The sequence below is a fragment of the Pristiophorus japonicus genome, chromosome 2 (genome assembly GCF_044704955.1).
Source record: "Pristiophorus japonicus isolate sPriJap1 chromosome 2, sPriJap1.hap1, whole genome shotgun sequence".
Lineage (NCBI taxonomy): Eukaryota > Metazoa > Chordata > Chondrichthyes > Pristiophoridae > Pristiophorus > Pristiophorus japonicus.
Window position 1 is genome coordinate 196,965,668 of NC_091978.1, and position 12,988 is coordinate 196,978,655.

A 12,988-nucleotide genomic window follows, 5' to 3' on the forward strand; every position below is an offset into this window, starting at 1 on the left:
CCTGGAGAAGTTCTCGGAGGGTGAGGACTGGGAAGCCTATGTCGAACGGTTAGACCAGTGCTTTGTAGCCAACGAGCTGGACGGAGAAGGAAGCGCTGCAAAAAGGAGAGCGGTCCTCCTCACGGTCTACGGGGCACCGACCTACAGCTTCATGAAGAATCTTCTGGCTCCGGTGAAACCCACAGATAAGTTGCATGAGAAGCTGTGTACACTGCTTAACCCGAGGGAGAGTGTGCTGATGGCGAGGTATCGGTTCGATAAGTACCAGCGACCTGAAGGTCAGGAAGTGGCGAGCTAAGTCGCCGAGCTAAGGTGACTTGCAGGACAATGTGAGTTTGATGGCTACCTGCAGCAAATGCTCAGAGACTTTTTTGTATTGGGCATTGGCCACGAGACCATCCTACGAAAACTTTTGACTGTAGAGACATCGACTCTCAGCAAGGCCATTGCAATAGCACAGGCGTTTATGTCCACCAGTGATTACACCAAACAAATCTCTCAGCACACAAGTGCTAGCAATGTTCATAAATTAACTGGAACTGTGTTTGCGAGCAGCAATGTACAGGGCAGAAACCACGAGTCTGCAACTGCCAGCAGGCCTTGGGTGACCCAGATGACTCAAGAGTCCGCAACAAAGGATGAATATGCAAGGCAATTCATACCTTGTTGGCGTTGTGGAGGCTTCCATTCAGTCTATTCATGCTGCTACAAAGGACATGATTGCAAGAGCTGTGGAACAATGGGGCACCTCCAACAAGCTTGCAGTCGAGCTGCAAGCTCTGCAAAACTTGCTAATCACCCTGTGGCAGAGGAAGATGGGTCCATGGTGGATCAAAGCAATTTGAGACTCAGAAAGGAAGCAGATGCTGAAGTACATGGGGTGCACACATTTGAGACAAAATGTCCACCTATAATGCGAAACGTAAAATTGAATGGCTTACCCGTAGCCATGGAACTGGACACTGGCGCTAGTAAAAAGATGTTTGAGATACTGTGGTGCAACAAGGCACTCAGACCAGCCCTGAGCCCCATCCACACGAAACTGAGAACGTACACCAAAGAGCTTATCACTGCCCTGGGCAGCGCCATGGTCAAGGTCACCTACGAGGGCACGGTGCACGAACGGCCACTCTGGATTGTCCCGGGTGATGGCCCCACACTGATGGAAGGAGCTGGCTGGGCAAAATCCGCTGGAACTGGGATGACATCTGAGCGCTATCACATGTCGATGAGGCCTCATGTACTCAGGTTCTTAACCAATTTCCTTCCCTTTTTGAGCCAGGCATTGGAAACTTTTCCAGGGCGAAGATGCAGATCCACTTGGTCCCAGAGGCACAACCCATTCACCACAAGGCGCGAGCGGTACCTCATGATGAGGGAGAGAGTGGAAATCAAGCTGGACAGGCTGCAATGCGAGGGCATCATCACCCCAGTGGGATTCAGCGAGTGGGCCTGCCCGATTGTTCCAGTATTCAAAAGTGATGGCACGGTCAGGATTTGCGGCGATTACAAAGTAACTATTAATTGTTTCTCGCTACAGGACCAATACCCACTACTTAAGACAGACGACCTATTTGCGACACTGGCAGGAGGCAAGACGTTCACCAAGTTCAATCTGACTTCGGCCTACATGCGCAGGAGCTGGAGGAGTCTTCGAAGGGCCTCACCTGCATCAACACGCACAAGGGACTGTTCATCTACAACAGATGTCCGTTTGGAATTCGGTCGGCTGCAGCGATCTTCCAGGGAAACATGGAGAGCCTACTCAAGTCGGTACCACGCACGGTGGTTTTTCAGGACGACATATTGGTCACAGGTCGGGACACCGTCGAGCACGTACAAAACCTGGAGGAGGTCCTCCAGCTACTGGATCGCGTAGGGCTGCGGCTGAAGAGGTCAAAATGCGTCTTCATGGCAACAGAAGGGGAGTTTTTGGGGAAAAAGATCGCAGCGGACGGCATTCGGCCCTCAGACGCCAAGACAGAGGCTATAAGGAACGCGCCCAGGCCACAGAACTTCACGGAGCTGCGGTCGTTCCTGGGACTCAACTATTTTGGTAACTTCCTACCGGGATTAAGCACCCTCTTAGAGCCTCTACATGTGTTATTGCGTAAATGTGAGAACTGGGTATGGGGGAAAAAAAAAACAAGTAATTGCTTTTAAGCCAGAAACATTTTATGCTCCAAGTTGCTTATATTGTATAACCCGTGAAAAAGACTCGTGCTAGCATGTGGTGCGTCGTCCTACGGAGTCGGGTGTGTATTACAACAAGCTAACATTGTGGGGAAGTTGCAAACTGTCGCCTATGCCTCCAGGAGCTTGTCTAAGGCCGGGAGGGCCTACAGCATAATTGAGAAAGGGGTATTAGCGTGTGTGTTCGGGGTAAAGAAAATGCATCAGTACCTGTTTGGCCTCAAATTTGAGCTGGAAACCGATCACAAGCCCCTCACATCCCTGTTCGCTGAAAACAAGGATAAATATTAATGCCTCAACCCGCATACAAAGGTGGGCACTCGTGCTGTCAGCGTATAACTATACCATCCACCACAAGCCAGGCACCGAAAACTGTACAGATGCTCTCAGTCGGCTACCATTGCCCACCACGGGGGTGGAAATGGCGTAGCCTGCAAACTTGTTGATGGTGGCGCAGCCCGCAGACTTGTTGATGATGGTCATGGAAGCGTTTGAAAATGATAAATCACCTGTCACGGTCCGCCAGATTAGGACTTGGACAAGCCAAGATCCTCCACTGTCCCTAGTAAAAAAAAATGTACTGCATGGGAGCTGGGCCGGCATCCCCGTTGAAATGAAAGCTAATCAAGCCGTTCCAGCGGCGAAAGGATGAGCTGTCCATTCAGGCAGACTGCCTGTTGCGGGGTAACCACGTAGTGCTACCCAAAAAGGGCAGGGAGACGTTCATCTCAGATCTCCATAGCACACACCCAGGTATAGTAATGATGAAAGCGATAACCAGATCCCACTTGTAGTGGCCCGGTATCGACTCGGACTTAAGAGTCCTGTGTACGGCAATGCAGCGGAGAGGCACCACTAAGTTTGTAGTCCTGGCCCTCCAAACCTTGGTCGAGGATCCATGTCGATTATGCGGGCCCGTTTCTCGGTAAAATGTTCCTGGTGGTGGTGAATGCTTTTTCAAAATGGATTGAATGTGAAATAATGTTGGGAAGTACCGCCACTGCCACCATTGAAAGCCTGAGGGCCATGTTTGCCACCCACGGCCTGCCCGACATACTGGTCAGTGACAACGAGCCATGTTTCACCAGTGCCGAATTTAAAGAATTCATGACCTGCAATGGTTCAAACATGTCACCTCGGCCCCGTTTAAACCAGCCTCCAATGGACAGGCAGAGCGGGCAGTACAAACAATCAAACAGAGCCTTAAACAAGTCACAGAAGGCTCACTCCAAACCCACCTGTCCCGAGTACTGCTCAGCTACCACACGAGACCCCACTCGCTCACAGGGGGGCCCCCGGCTGAGCTACTCATGAAAAGGACACTTAAATCCAGACTCTCGCTGGTTCACTCCAACCTGCATGATCAGGTAGAGAGCAGGCGGCCGCAACAAAATGTAAATGGTGGTCGCGCCACTGTGTCACGGGAAATTGATCTGAATGACCCTGTGTATGTGCTAAACTATGGACATAGTCCCAAGTGGATCGTGGGCACGGTGATAGCTCAAGAAGGGAGTAGGGTGTTTGCAGTCAAACTAGACAATGGACAAATTTGCAGAAAGCACCTGGACCAAACGAGGCTGCAGTTCACAGACTGCCCTGAACAACCCACAGCAACACAGACACCACTTTTTTCAAGCCCACAGCACACACCCAAAGGATCAACGACACCACCCCGGACCAGGAAATCAAATCCATCATGCCCAACAGCCCAGCAAGGCCAGGCTCACCCAACAGGCCTGCAGGGCCAACAACACGCCAACCAAGCGAGGGCACGGCCAACACACCAGAACAGACATTTGTACCGAGGCGGTCCACCAGGGAAAGAAAGGCTCCCGACCACCTCACCTTGTAAATAATTTTCACTTTGACTTTGGGAAGGGTGTGATGTTTATCTGTAAAGCATGCACTCCCATGTTTCGCCACCAGGGAGTGCATCCCCTGATGTCCCAAGGGATCCCAGCATCCCTTGGGAGCACTGTAAAAAGCTGGCCCCCAAGGCCTGTTCCTCACTCTGGAGTGTCTTAGTAAAGACTGAGGTCACTGTTACTTTAACCTCCCTGTGTGCAGTCTCATCTGTGTTAAGACACTCCAGAGTGGAGGAACAGACCTTAGGGGGCCGGCTTATATACAGTGCTCCCAAGGGATGCTGGGATCCCTTGGGACTTCAGGGGATGCACTCCCTGGTGGCGGAACATGGGAGTGCATGCTTTACAGATACACAACATGGACGATGTACAGAAGACACCTCAGGTCGCTGGAGATATATCACCAATGATGCTTCCACAAGGTCCTGCAAATCCCCTGGTAGTACGGCACACCAACATCAGTGTCCTCGTCCAGGCTAACATCCCCAGCATTGAAGGACTGACCACACTCGATCAGTTTCGCTGGGCAGGCCACATAGTTCACATGCCAGACACGAGACTCCCTAAGCAATTGCTCTATGCGGAGCTCCTTCACGGCAAACGAGCCAAAGGTGGGGAGCGGAAACGTTATAAGGACAGTCTCAAAGCCTCCCTGGTAAAGTGCGACATCACCACTGACACCTGGGAGTCCCTGGCCGAAGACCGCCCTAGGTGGAGAAAGTGCATCCGGGAAGGCGTTGAGCTCTTCGAAGCTCAACGCCACGAGCGTGAAGAGGTCAGGCGCAGGCAGTGGAAAGAGAGTGCGGCAAATCAGTCCCATCCCCCCCTTCCCCTGACGAATGTCTGTCCCACCTGTGACAGGGTCTGTGGCTCTCGCATTGAACTGTTCAGCCACCAAAGAGCTCACTTTAGGAGTGGAAGCAAGTCTTCCTCAATTCCGAGGGACTGCCTATGATGATGATGGTAGCTTGGCTCAGTTAACACTCACCTGAGTCAGAGGATTGTGGGTTCAAGTCCCACAACACAACACTTAATCTAGTCTGACACTCACTGCAGTTCTGACTAAGTGCTGCATTTCTAGTGATGCTATATTTTAGATGAGATACTATACCTAGACATTGTGCGCACCTGCTCAGGTGAATGTAAAGATCCCATGGCACTACATGAAAAAAGCAAGGTACTCTTCTGCTGTACAGTCAAACTACTATAAAAACAGATTATCTTGTCATTTATTCATTTGCTGTTTGTGGGGCCTTGTGTGTTAATTGGCTAGTTGACATTAAAAAAGTGACCGTAATTGGCAACTATTGGATTGCTTTTCAAGCGCTTTCGAACATCCTGAGGACGTGATAAAGCCGAATATAAGTGCAAGTTCTTCCTTTTCTTTCTGGGTGGAAGACTCGCACAACTGCACCACATGACTCAAAATGTAGCACTGTTGAGTTTATAAGCAACTCACCTTTTCTCGTTTCCATAAGATTTTTGTGCAACCTTAGCATGTAGAATTAGTACAGTTTGATCACCACGCTCCTTAAGATAATTTCGCATTGCTTCCCTAAATAAAGACATGAAAAAGTAAGATACAGTACATACCATAAAATTCAATGCACGACTTAAATTTTCACAGGTTTTTGTGGTCTGCAAACCCAGGAGGTATGACGTGCACAGGAATTCATTTGCCACTTCAAATACAGGTTGCAAATGAGACATATGTTCGTTTTTAAACAAAAACAGCTTTATTCTAAAAAGACTTTAAATGCCTCTGAGAAACTACAAAACAGATAATTGCTCAAGATGCCAATTTCAGAGGTCACAAAACAAACTAGTGTTGTTAAGTCTGACAGTTTGTTACCCGAATAAGTGTACTGGATACAATTAAAAAATTAATTTTGAAAAGAGTTTTTTTTCAAAAATGCCACATAAAATGACTTATTTGATAAATAAAAGTACAGTACTGTATATAAAGTAACCATGCCCATATAAAATGTATAATGACTGCTGGAAGCGATTTTACTTATTTCAGAGTACAGGTATATACCAAATACCAATGGTAGCAGTTAGCTTTCATTAATTAGTTTTATAATCTATTTCTACGGACTATACAACATTCATCATCACAAAAAATGTACATAACTGGCACATTAAGTTCATGGAGCGTAATTTTGGTCCCCAGCACCAGACCTCGACAAATAAACATCTCAAAATTATTCTTGTAGTTATTTCTTAGGTGTTTTAAATGGTAACACGTGCTCCATGTTCTGATGCAACAAGATAACGTTAATTGCACAAAGGCCCAAGATATTTTTCTTCATCGCTAAACCAAAACCACAGTGAAGTAGGAAGCACTACGTGATGAAATCTTACCTGGTAAGGCGTTTGGGTTGAGGTCGCTCCCCAAACTTCCTGCAAAGCAAATAAAAAGTACAAGATGGGCATTAAACAATTGTAAATCCTAATTTCAAAAATGGCACAATACCTTCCTCCTCGAACCCTTCCCCGCGCCTCTTCACAGCCTCTCTCTCTCCTCCCTTCTCCCCGCCATTAATACAAATATGAATTGTATTTTTTGGCATCAGAGCTCGAACATGAACCAAACTTTAAACACATTGGGCTCAATTTTCCCCAATGCCGTTTGACATACTTTAAGTTGTTTTGGGGTCCAACTCCAGCAAAAAAATTTATTCCAACTTTCCCCGTTTGAATTGTTGATTTTGGCGCCGCGTAGCCTGTCCTTTAGCTTTGGGGGTGGAGTCCAAGATCTGTGCCAAAAAGATCGGGTTACCAGGGTAACGAGGGACACAATGCACAGGCCGAGGCTAGAAAGTGACATATACAACACATTCTGGCCGGCTCTCAGCAATCTGCACAAGCACCTTGCACCAGCTTACCAGCATTAAATTATTTAAAAGTTTATGCCAAAAGTCTATCCTCTCCCCCCCCCTCCCTATGCCACTCCTAACCCTAACCCTGGCCAAAAGGCCTCCATCCTCCTGGAGCCGGTGCTGCTCCTAACCCTGACCGAAAAGCCTCCCTCCCCTCCCGGTGCCGCTGCTAACTCTGGCCGAACAGCCTCTCTTCCCCCCCATCCCTCCTGGCACCGCTGCTAACCCTAGCCGAAAGGCCTCCCTCTCCTCCCTGGGTGCCACTGCTACCCTCCCCTCACTGCTGTCTGGGCCGTGGAACTGCATCTGATGCACTGATTCTGTTACCTGCGCCAATTTTGTTAACTGCCCAGAAAGTTTTTCCAGAGTGGTCACATTCGCCGTCCTAAGAAAAATTGGAGTAAATCAGAGCTGGCCAAACTTGCTTAAATGGCCAGAATTGGCACAGGTGGCAGGTTACCACATCCAATGAGGTAAAAAAATCGTAGCCTAAAAAAATCCTACCCCAAGTGAATTACGCCAGCAGAAACTTTGGGGAAACATGGGAGATTTTAAATTTAATTTTAAAAAAGGTGCAGAAAATTGAGTAAAATTGAGCCCCTAATTTTTCAGAACTTAATTTTATGCCCCAACCTTCCTTGGTCACAAGTCTGGCACAGCCCATAGCTGCAGAGATTTCTGAGCACCATAAACATCACTCCTTATACACTACAATACTATACTAACAAGATGTATATGATACGTAAACAGTAGCAAAATGTAGTAATACTTGTCAACATTTGCCAATGCAGCTGCAATTTAATTTTATTAACCTATTCTCACCTACTGAAGTAGAGAGGCAGCCTGCAACTGCAAAGTAATTGTAGGCAAAAAGTAGGATTCGGAAACACAGGTTCAAATTTCTGAGACACAAATTAAGGACTAACGTTACGCTGCAGTTGTGCAGAACCTTGGTTAGACCCCATCTGCGTTTTGGGTACTGCATCTCAAAGGATCATACATATGGATCAGAAGGGTAAATGGAATTAAAGTACAGAGCAGCAATGATCTAATTCAATGGTAGAACAGGCTCAATGGGGCGAGTAGCCTATGGCTTACTCATGTTCCAGTGAGGTCAAGAAAGTCTTCTCCACACAAGGAATGGGCTTCCTAGCAGGGTAATGGAGGCAAAGATCTTTGAAATATTTAACAATTGAATACCATGATCTTAAGATAGGCACAGAAGAGGATGGTAATTTGGCCCATTTTAGCTCAGCCTTGGCTTAGATATCGCACTCTCGCCTCGAGTTGGGTGATTATAGGTTCAAACTGTACTTCAGAGACTTGAGCATCTGATCTGATTTGATATTTCCTGAGGGAGTGATGCACTTTTAGACGCGTCATCTTTTAGATGTGATGTTAAAACTGATGCCGCATCTGCCCTCTCGGGGGGTGGGGGGGGGGGATGTAAAAGATCCCATGGCATTATTTAAAGAGCAGCAACAACAACTTGTACTTGTATAGCGCCTTTAACATAGTAAAATATCCCAAGGCGCTTCACAGGAGTGTTATAAGACAAAAATTTGACATCGAGCCACAAAAGAAGAAATGATGACAAATGACCAAAAGCTTAGTCAAAGAGAGCAGGGGAATTTTAGCACTGTTCTGTCCAAAATTAATCCCACAACTAATATCAAAAACAATTGATCGTGTTGCTGTTTCTGGGACCATGCTGTGTGCAGATTCCCTAAATTACAAGTGACTACACTTCAAAAGCACTTTATTGGCTGTGAAGTGGTTGGAGGCGTCCTGAGGCCGTGAAAGGTGCTATGTAAATGCAGATTTATTTATTCTTTAAAAAAGTATTCAAATTTTAGTAATTTTAGTTAACCAAGAACCTACCAGATTCAGTATTGCATGTCCTGAATTAGTACAAAGATAAATGCACACGGTGCAAAATTGGCTGTTGTACAGCAATTCTTGAGGTTAAAATGGAGAAGGAAGGATAAAGAAATGTTGTGCTATATATTTCTTCTCTAAAAATATTCCTTCCTGTAGATCATTTGATTTTTCCAAACAATTTGCTGTGGTTCACTAAGGGAATGTTACGTACATTTGCATCAAGATGACTGCAGATTTTACACAAGTCAATGTTACAAAAATGATGCAGAATTGGGATCCCACAAAAGAAAAATTCACAGCCTACAGTTTCTGGTTTTAGTTCTTCATCTGCTGCTGTGAAAAGGGTATAAAGACCATGTGATTGCACTCAGGCTGCACATAATTGCAAAAAAGTACAAGATGGGCATTAAAGGATTGTATATTGCAAGCGTCGAGGAGGTGCGTGGAGAGGCCTATAAAAGGCACAGCAGGGAGTCCGGGGCCCAGCGTCGGCGGCAGTCGGGAGCAGCGTTGAGGAGGTGCGTGGAGAGGCCTATAAAAGGCGTGACTTGTGCAGCTACAGGGAGAAGGCAAAAAAAGTAGAAAGAAATCAAAAGGTGACGTCACAGCCAAGAGGGTAAGTGATTGGCTGGTGATTGGTGAGTAGTTTTTCTTTTTTCTCTTCTATATCAGTGAGTAACTTTTAACATTGTTGTTGCCAATTTAAGTGTAAGGGTTAAGTCATGGCAGGAGAGCTCGGTCGGGTGTTATGCTCCTCCTGTACCATGTGGGAACTCGGGGACGACACCAGTGTCCCTGACGACTACATGTGCGGGAAGTGTATCCACCTCAAGCTCCTGACGGTCCGCGTTGCGGAGTTGGAGCTGAGGATGGATTCACTCTGGAGCATCCACGATGCTGAGAATGACGTGAGTATCACGTGTAGCGAGTTGGTCGTACCGCAGGGAAAGGGTCCACAGCCAGATAGGGAATGGAAGACCAACAGGAAGAGCAGTGCAAGGAAGGTAGTGCAGGAGTCCCCTGTGGTCATCCCCCTGCAAAACAGATACACTGCTTTGGGTACTGTTGAGGGGGATGACTCATCAGGGGAGGGCAGCAGCAGCCAAGTTCATGGCACCATGGCTGGCTCTGCTGCACAGGAGGGCAGGAAAAAGAGTGGGAGAGCAATAGTGATTGGGGATTCAATGGTGAGGGGAATAGATAGGCGTTTCTGCGGCCGCAACCGAGACTCCACGATGGTATGTTGCCTCCCTGGTGCAAGGGTCAAGGATGTCTCGGAGCGGGTGCAGGACATTCTAAAAAGGGAGGGAGAACAGCCAGTAGTCGTGGTGCACATTGGTACCAACGACATAGGTAAAAAAAGGGATGAGGTCCTACGAAACGAATTTAAGGAGCTAGAACCTCATCCCTTAAAAAGTAGGACCTCAAAAGTAGTAATCTCGGGATTGCTACCAGTGCCACGTGATAGTCAGAGTAGGAATCGCAGGATAGCGCAGATGAATACGTGGCTTGAGCAGTGGTGCAACAGGGAGGGATTCAAATTCCTGGGGCATTGGAACCGGTTCTGGGGGAGGTGGGACCAGTACAAACCGGACGGTCTGCACCTGGGCAGGACCGGAACCAATGTCCTAGGGGGAGTGTTTGCTAGTGCTGTTGGGGAGGATTTAAACTGATATGGCAGGGGGATGGGAACCAATGCAGGGAGACAGAGGGAAACAAAAAGGAGGCAAAAGCAAAAGACAGAAAGGAGATGAGGAAAAGTGGAGGGCAGAGAAACCCAAGGCAAAGAACAAAAAGGGCCACTGTACAGCAAAATTCTAAAAGGACAAAGGGTGTTAAAAGAACAAGCCTGAAGGCTTTGTGTCTTAATGCAAGGAGTATCCGCAATAAAGTGGATGAATTAACTGTGCAAATAGATGTTAACAAATATGATGTGATTGGGATTACGGAGACGTGGCTCCAGGATGATCAGGGCTGGGAACTCAACATTCAGGGGTATTCAACATTCAGGAAAGATAGAATAAAAGGAAGAGGAGGTGGGGTAGCATTGCTGGTTAAGGAGCAAATTAAGGCAATAGTTCGGAAGGACATTAGCTTGGATGATGTGGAATCTATATGGGTAGAGCTGCAGAATACCAAAGGACAAAAAACGTTAGTGGGAGTTGTGTACAGACCTCCAAACAGTAGTAGTGATGTTGGGGAGGGCATCAAACATGAAATTAGGGGTGCGTGCAATAAAGGTGCAGCAGTTATAATGGGTGGCTTTAATATGCACATAGATTGGGTTAACCAAACTGGAAGCAATACGGTAGAGGAGGATTTCCTGGAGTGCATAAGGGATGGTTTTTTAGACCAAGATGTCGATGAACCAACTAGGGGGGAGGCCATCTTAGACTGGGTGTTGTGTAATGAGAGAGGATTAATTAGCAATCTCGTTGTGCGAGGCCCCTTGGGGAAGAGTGACCATAATATGGTGGAATTCTGCATTAGGATGGAGAATGAAATAGTTAATTCAGAGACCATGGTCCAGAACTTAAAGAAGGGTAACTTTGAAGGTATGAGGCGTGAATTGGCTAGGATAGATTGGCGAATGATACTGAAGGGGTTAACTGTGGATGGGCAATGGCAGACATTTAGAGACCGCATGGATGAACTACAACAATTGTACATTCCTGTCTGTCGTAAAAATAAAAAAGGGAAGGTGGCTCAACCGTGGCTATCAAGGGAAATCAGGGATAGCATTAAAGCCAAGGAAGTGGCATACAAATTGGCCAGAAATAGCAGCGAACCCGGGGATTGGGAGAAATTTAGAACTCAGCAGAGGAGGACAAAGGGTTTGATTAGGGCAGGGAAAATGGAGTACGAGAAGAAACTTGCAGGGAACATTAAGACGGATTGCAAAAGTTTCTATAGATATGTAAAGAGAAAAAGGTTAGTAAAGACAAACGTAGGTCCCCTGCAGTCAGAATCAGGGGCAGTCATAACGGGGAACAAAGAAATGGCGGACCAATTGAACAAGTACTTTGGTTCGGTATTCACTGAGGAGGACACAAACAACCTTCCGGATATAAAAGGGGTCGGAGGGTCTAGTAAGAAGGAGGAACTGAGGGAAATCCTTATTAGTCGGGAAATTGTGTTGGGGAAATTGATGGGATTGAAGGCCGATAAATCCCCAGGGCCTGATGGACTGCATCCCAGAGTACTTAAGGAGGTGGCCTTGGAAATAGTGGATGCATTGACAGTCATTTTCCAACATTCCATTGACTCTGGATCAGTTCCTATGGAGTGGAGGGTAGCCAATGTAACCCCACTTTTTAAAAAAGGAGGGAGAGAGAAAACAGGGAATTACAGACCGGTCAGCCTGACATCGGTAGTGGGTAAAATGATGGAATCAATTATTAAGGATGTCATAGCAGTGCATTTGGAAAGAGGTGACATGATAGGTCCAAGTCAGCATGGATTTGTGAAAGGGAAATCATGCTTGACAAATCTTCTGGAATTTTTTGAGGATGTTTCCAGTAGAGTGGACAAGGGAGAACCAGTTGATGTGGTATATTTGGACTTTCAGAAGGCTTTCGACAAGGTCCCACACAAGAGATTAATGTGCAAAGTTAAAGCACATGGGATTGGGGGTAGTGTGCTGACATGGATTGAGAACTGGTTGTCAGACAGGAAGCAAAGAGTAGGAGTAAATGGGGACTTTTCAGAATGGCAGGCAGTGACTAGTGGGGTACCGCAAGGTTCTGTGCTGGGGCCCCAGCTGTTTACACTGTACATTAATGATTTAGACGAGGGGATTAAATGTAGTATCTCCAAATTTGCGGATGACACTAAGTTGGGTGGCAGTGTGAGCTGCAAGGAGGATTCTATGAGGCTGCAGAGCGACTTGGATAGGTTAGGTGAGTGGGCAAATGCATGGCAGATGAAGTATAATGTGGATAAATGTGAGGTTATCCACTTTGGTGGTAAAAACAGAGAGACAGACTATTATCTGAATGGTGACAGATTAGGAAAAGGGGAGGTGCAAAGAGACCTGGGTGTCATGGTACATCAGTCATTGAAGGTTGGCATGCAGGTACAGCAGGCGGTTAAGAAAGCAAATGGCATGTTGGCCTTCATAGCGAGGGGATTTGAGTACAAGGGCAGGGAGGTGTTGCTACAATTGTA

The 12,988-nt window shown here is 46.8% G+C and overlaps 1 protein-coding gene across 2 annotated transcripts in view; it reads right to left on the minus strand.

The window, feature by feature from the left end:
* Positions 1–12,988, minus strand: part of rbpjb (recombination signal binding protein for immunoglobulin kappa J region b) — a 148,420-nt gene that overhangs the window by 101,274 nt on the left and 34,158 nt on the right. For both annotated transcript variants that reach the window (XM_070870700.1, XM_070870702.1), the window contains 2 exons: positions 6,423–6,461; positions 5,518–5,613 (listed from right to left, as the gene is read on the minus strand). In XM_070870700.1, coding sequence (XP_070726801.1) covers positions 5,518–5,613; positions 6,423–6,461 — 135 coding nt within the window. The remainder of the gene's footprint in view (positions 1–5,517; positions 5,614–6,422; positions 6,462–12,988) is intronic.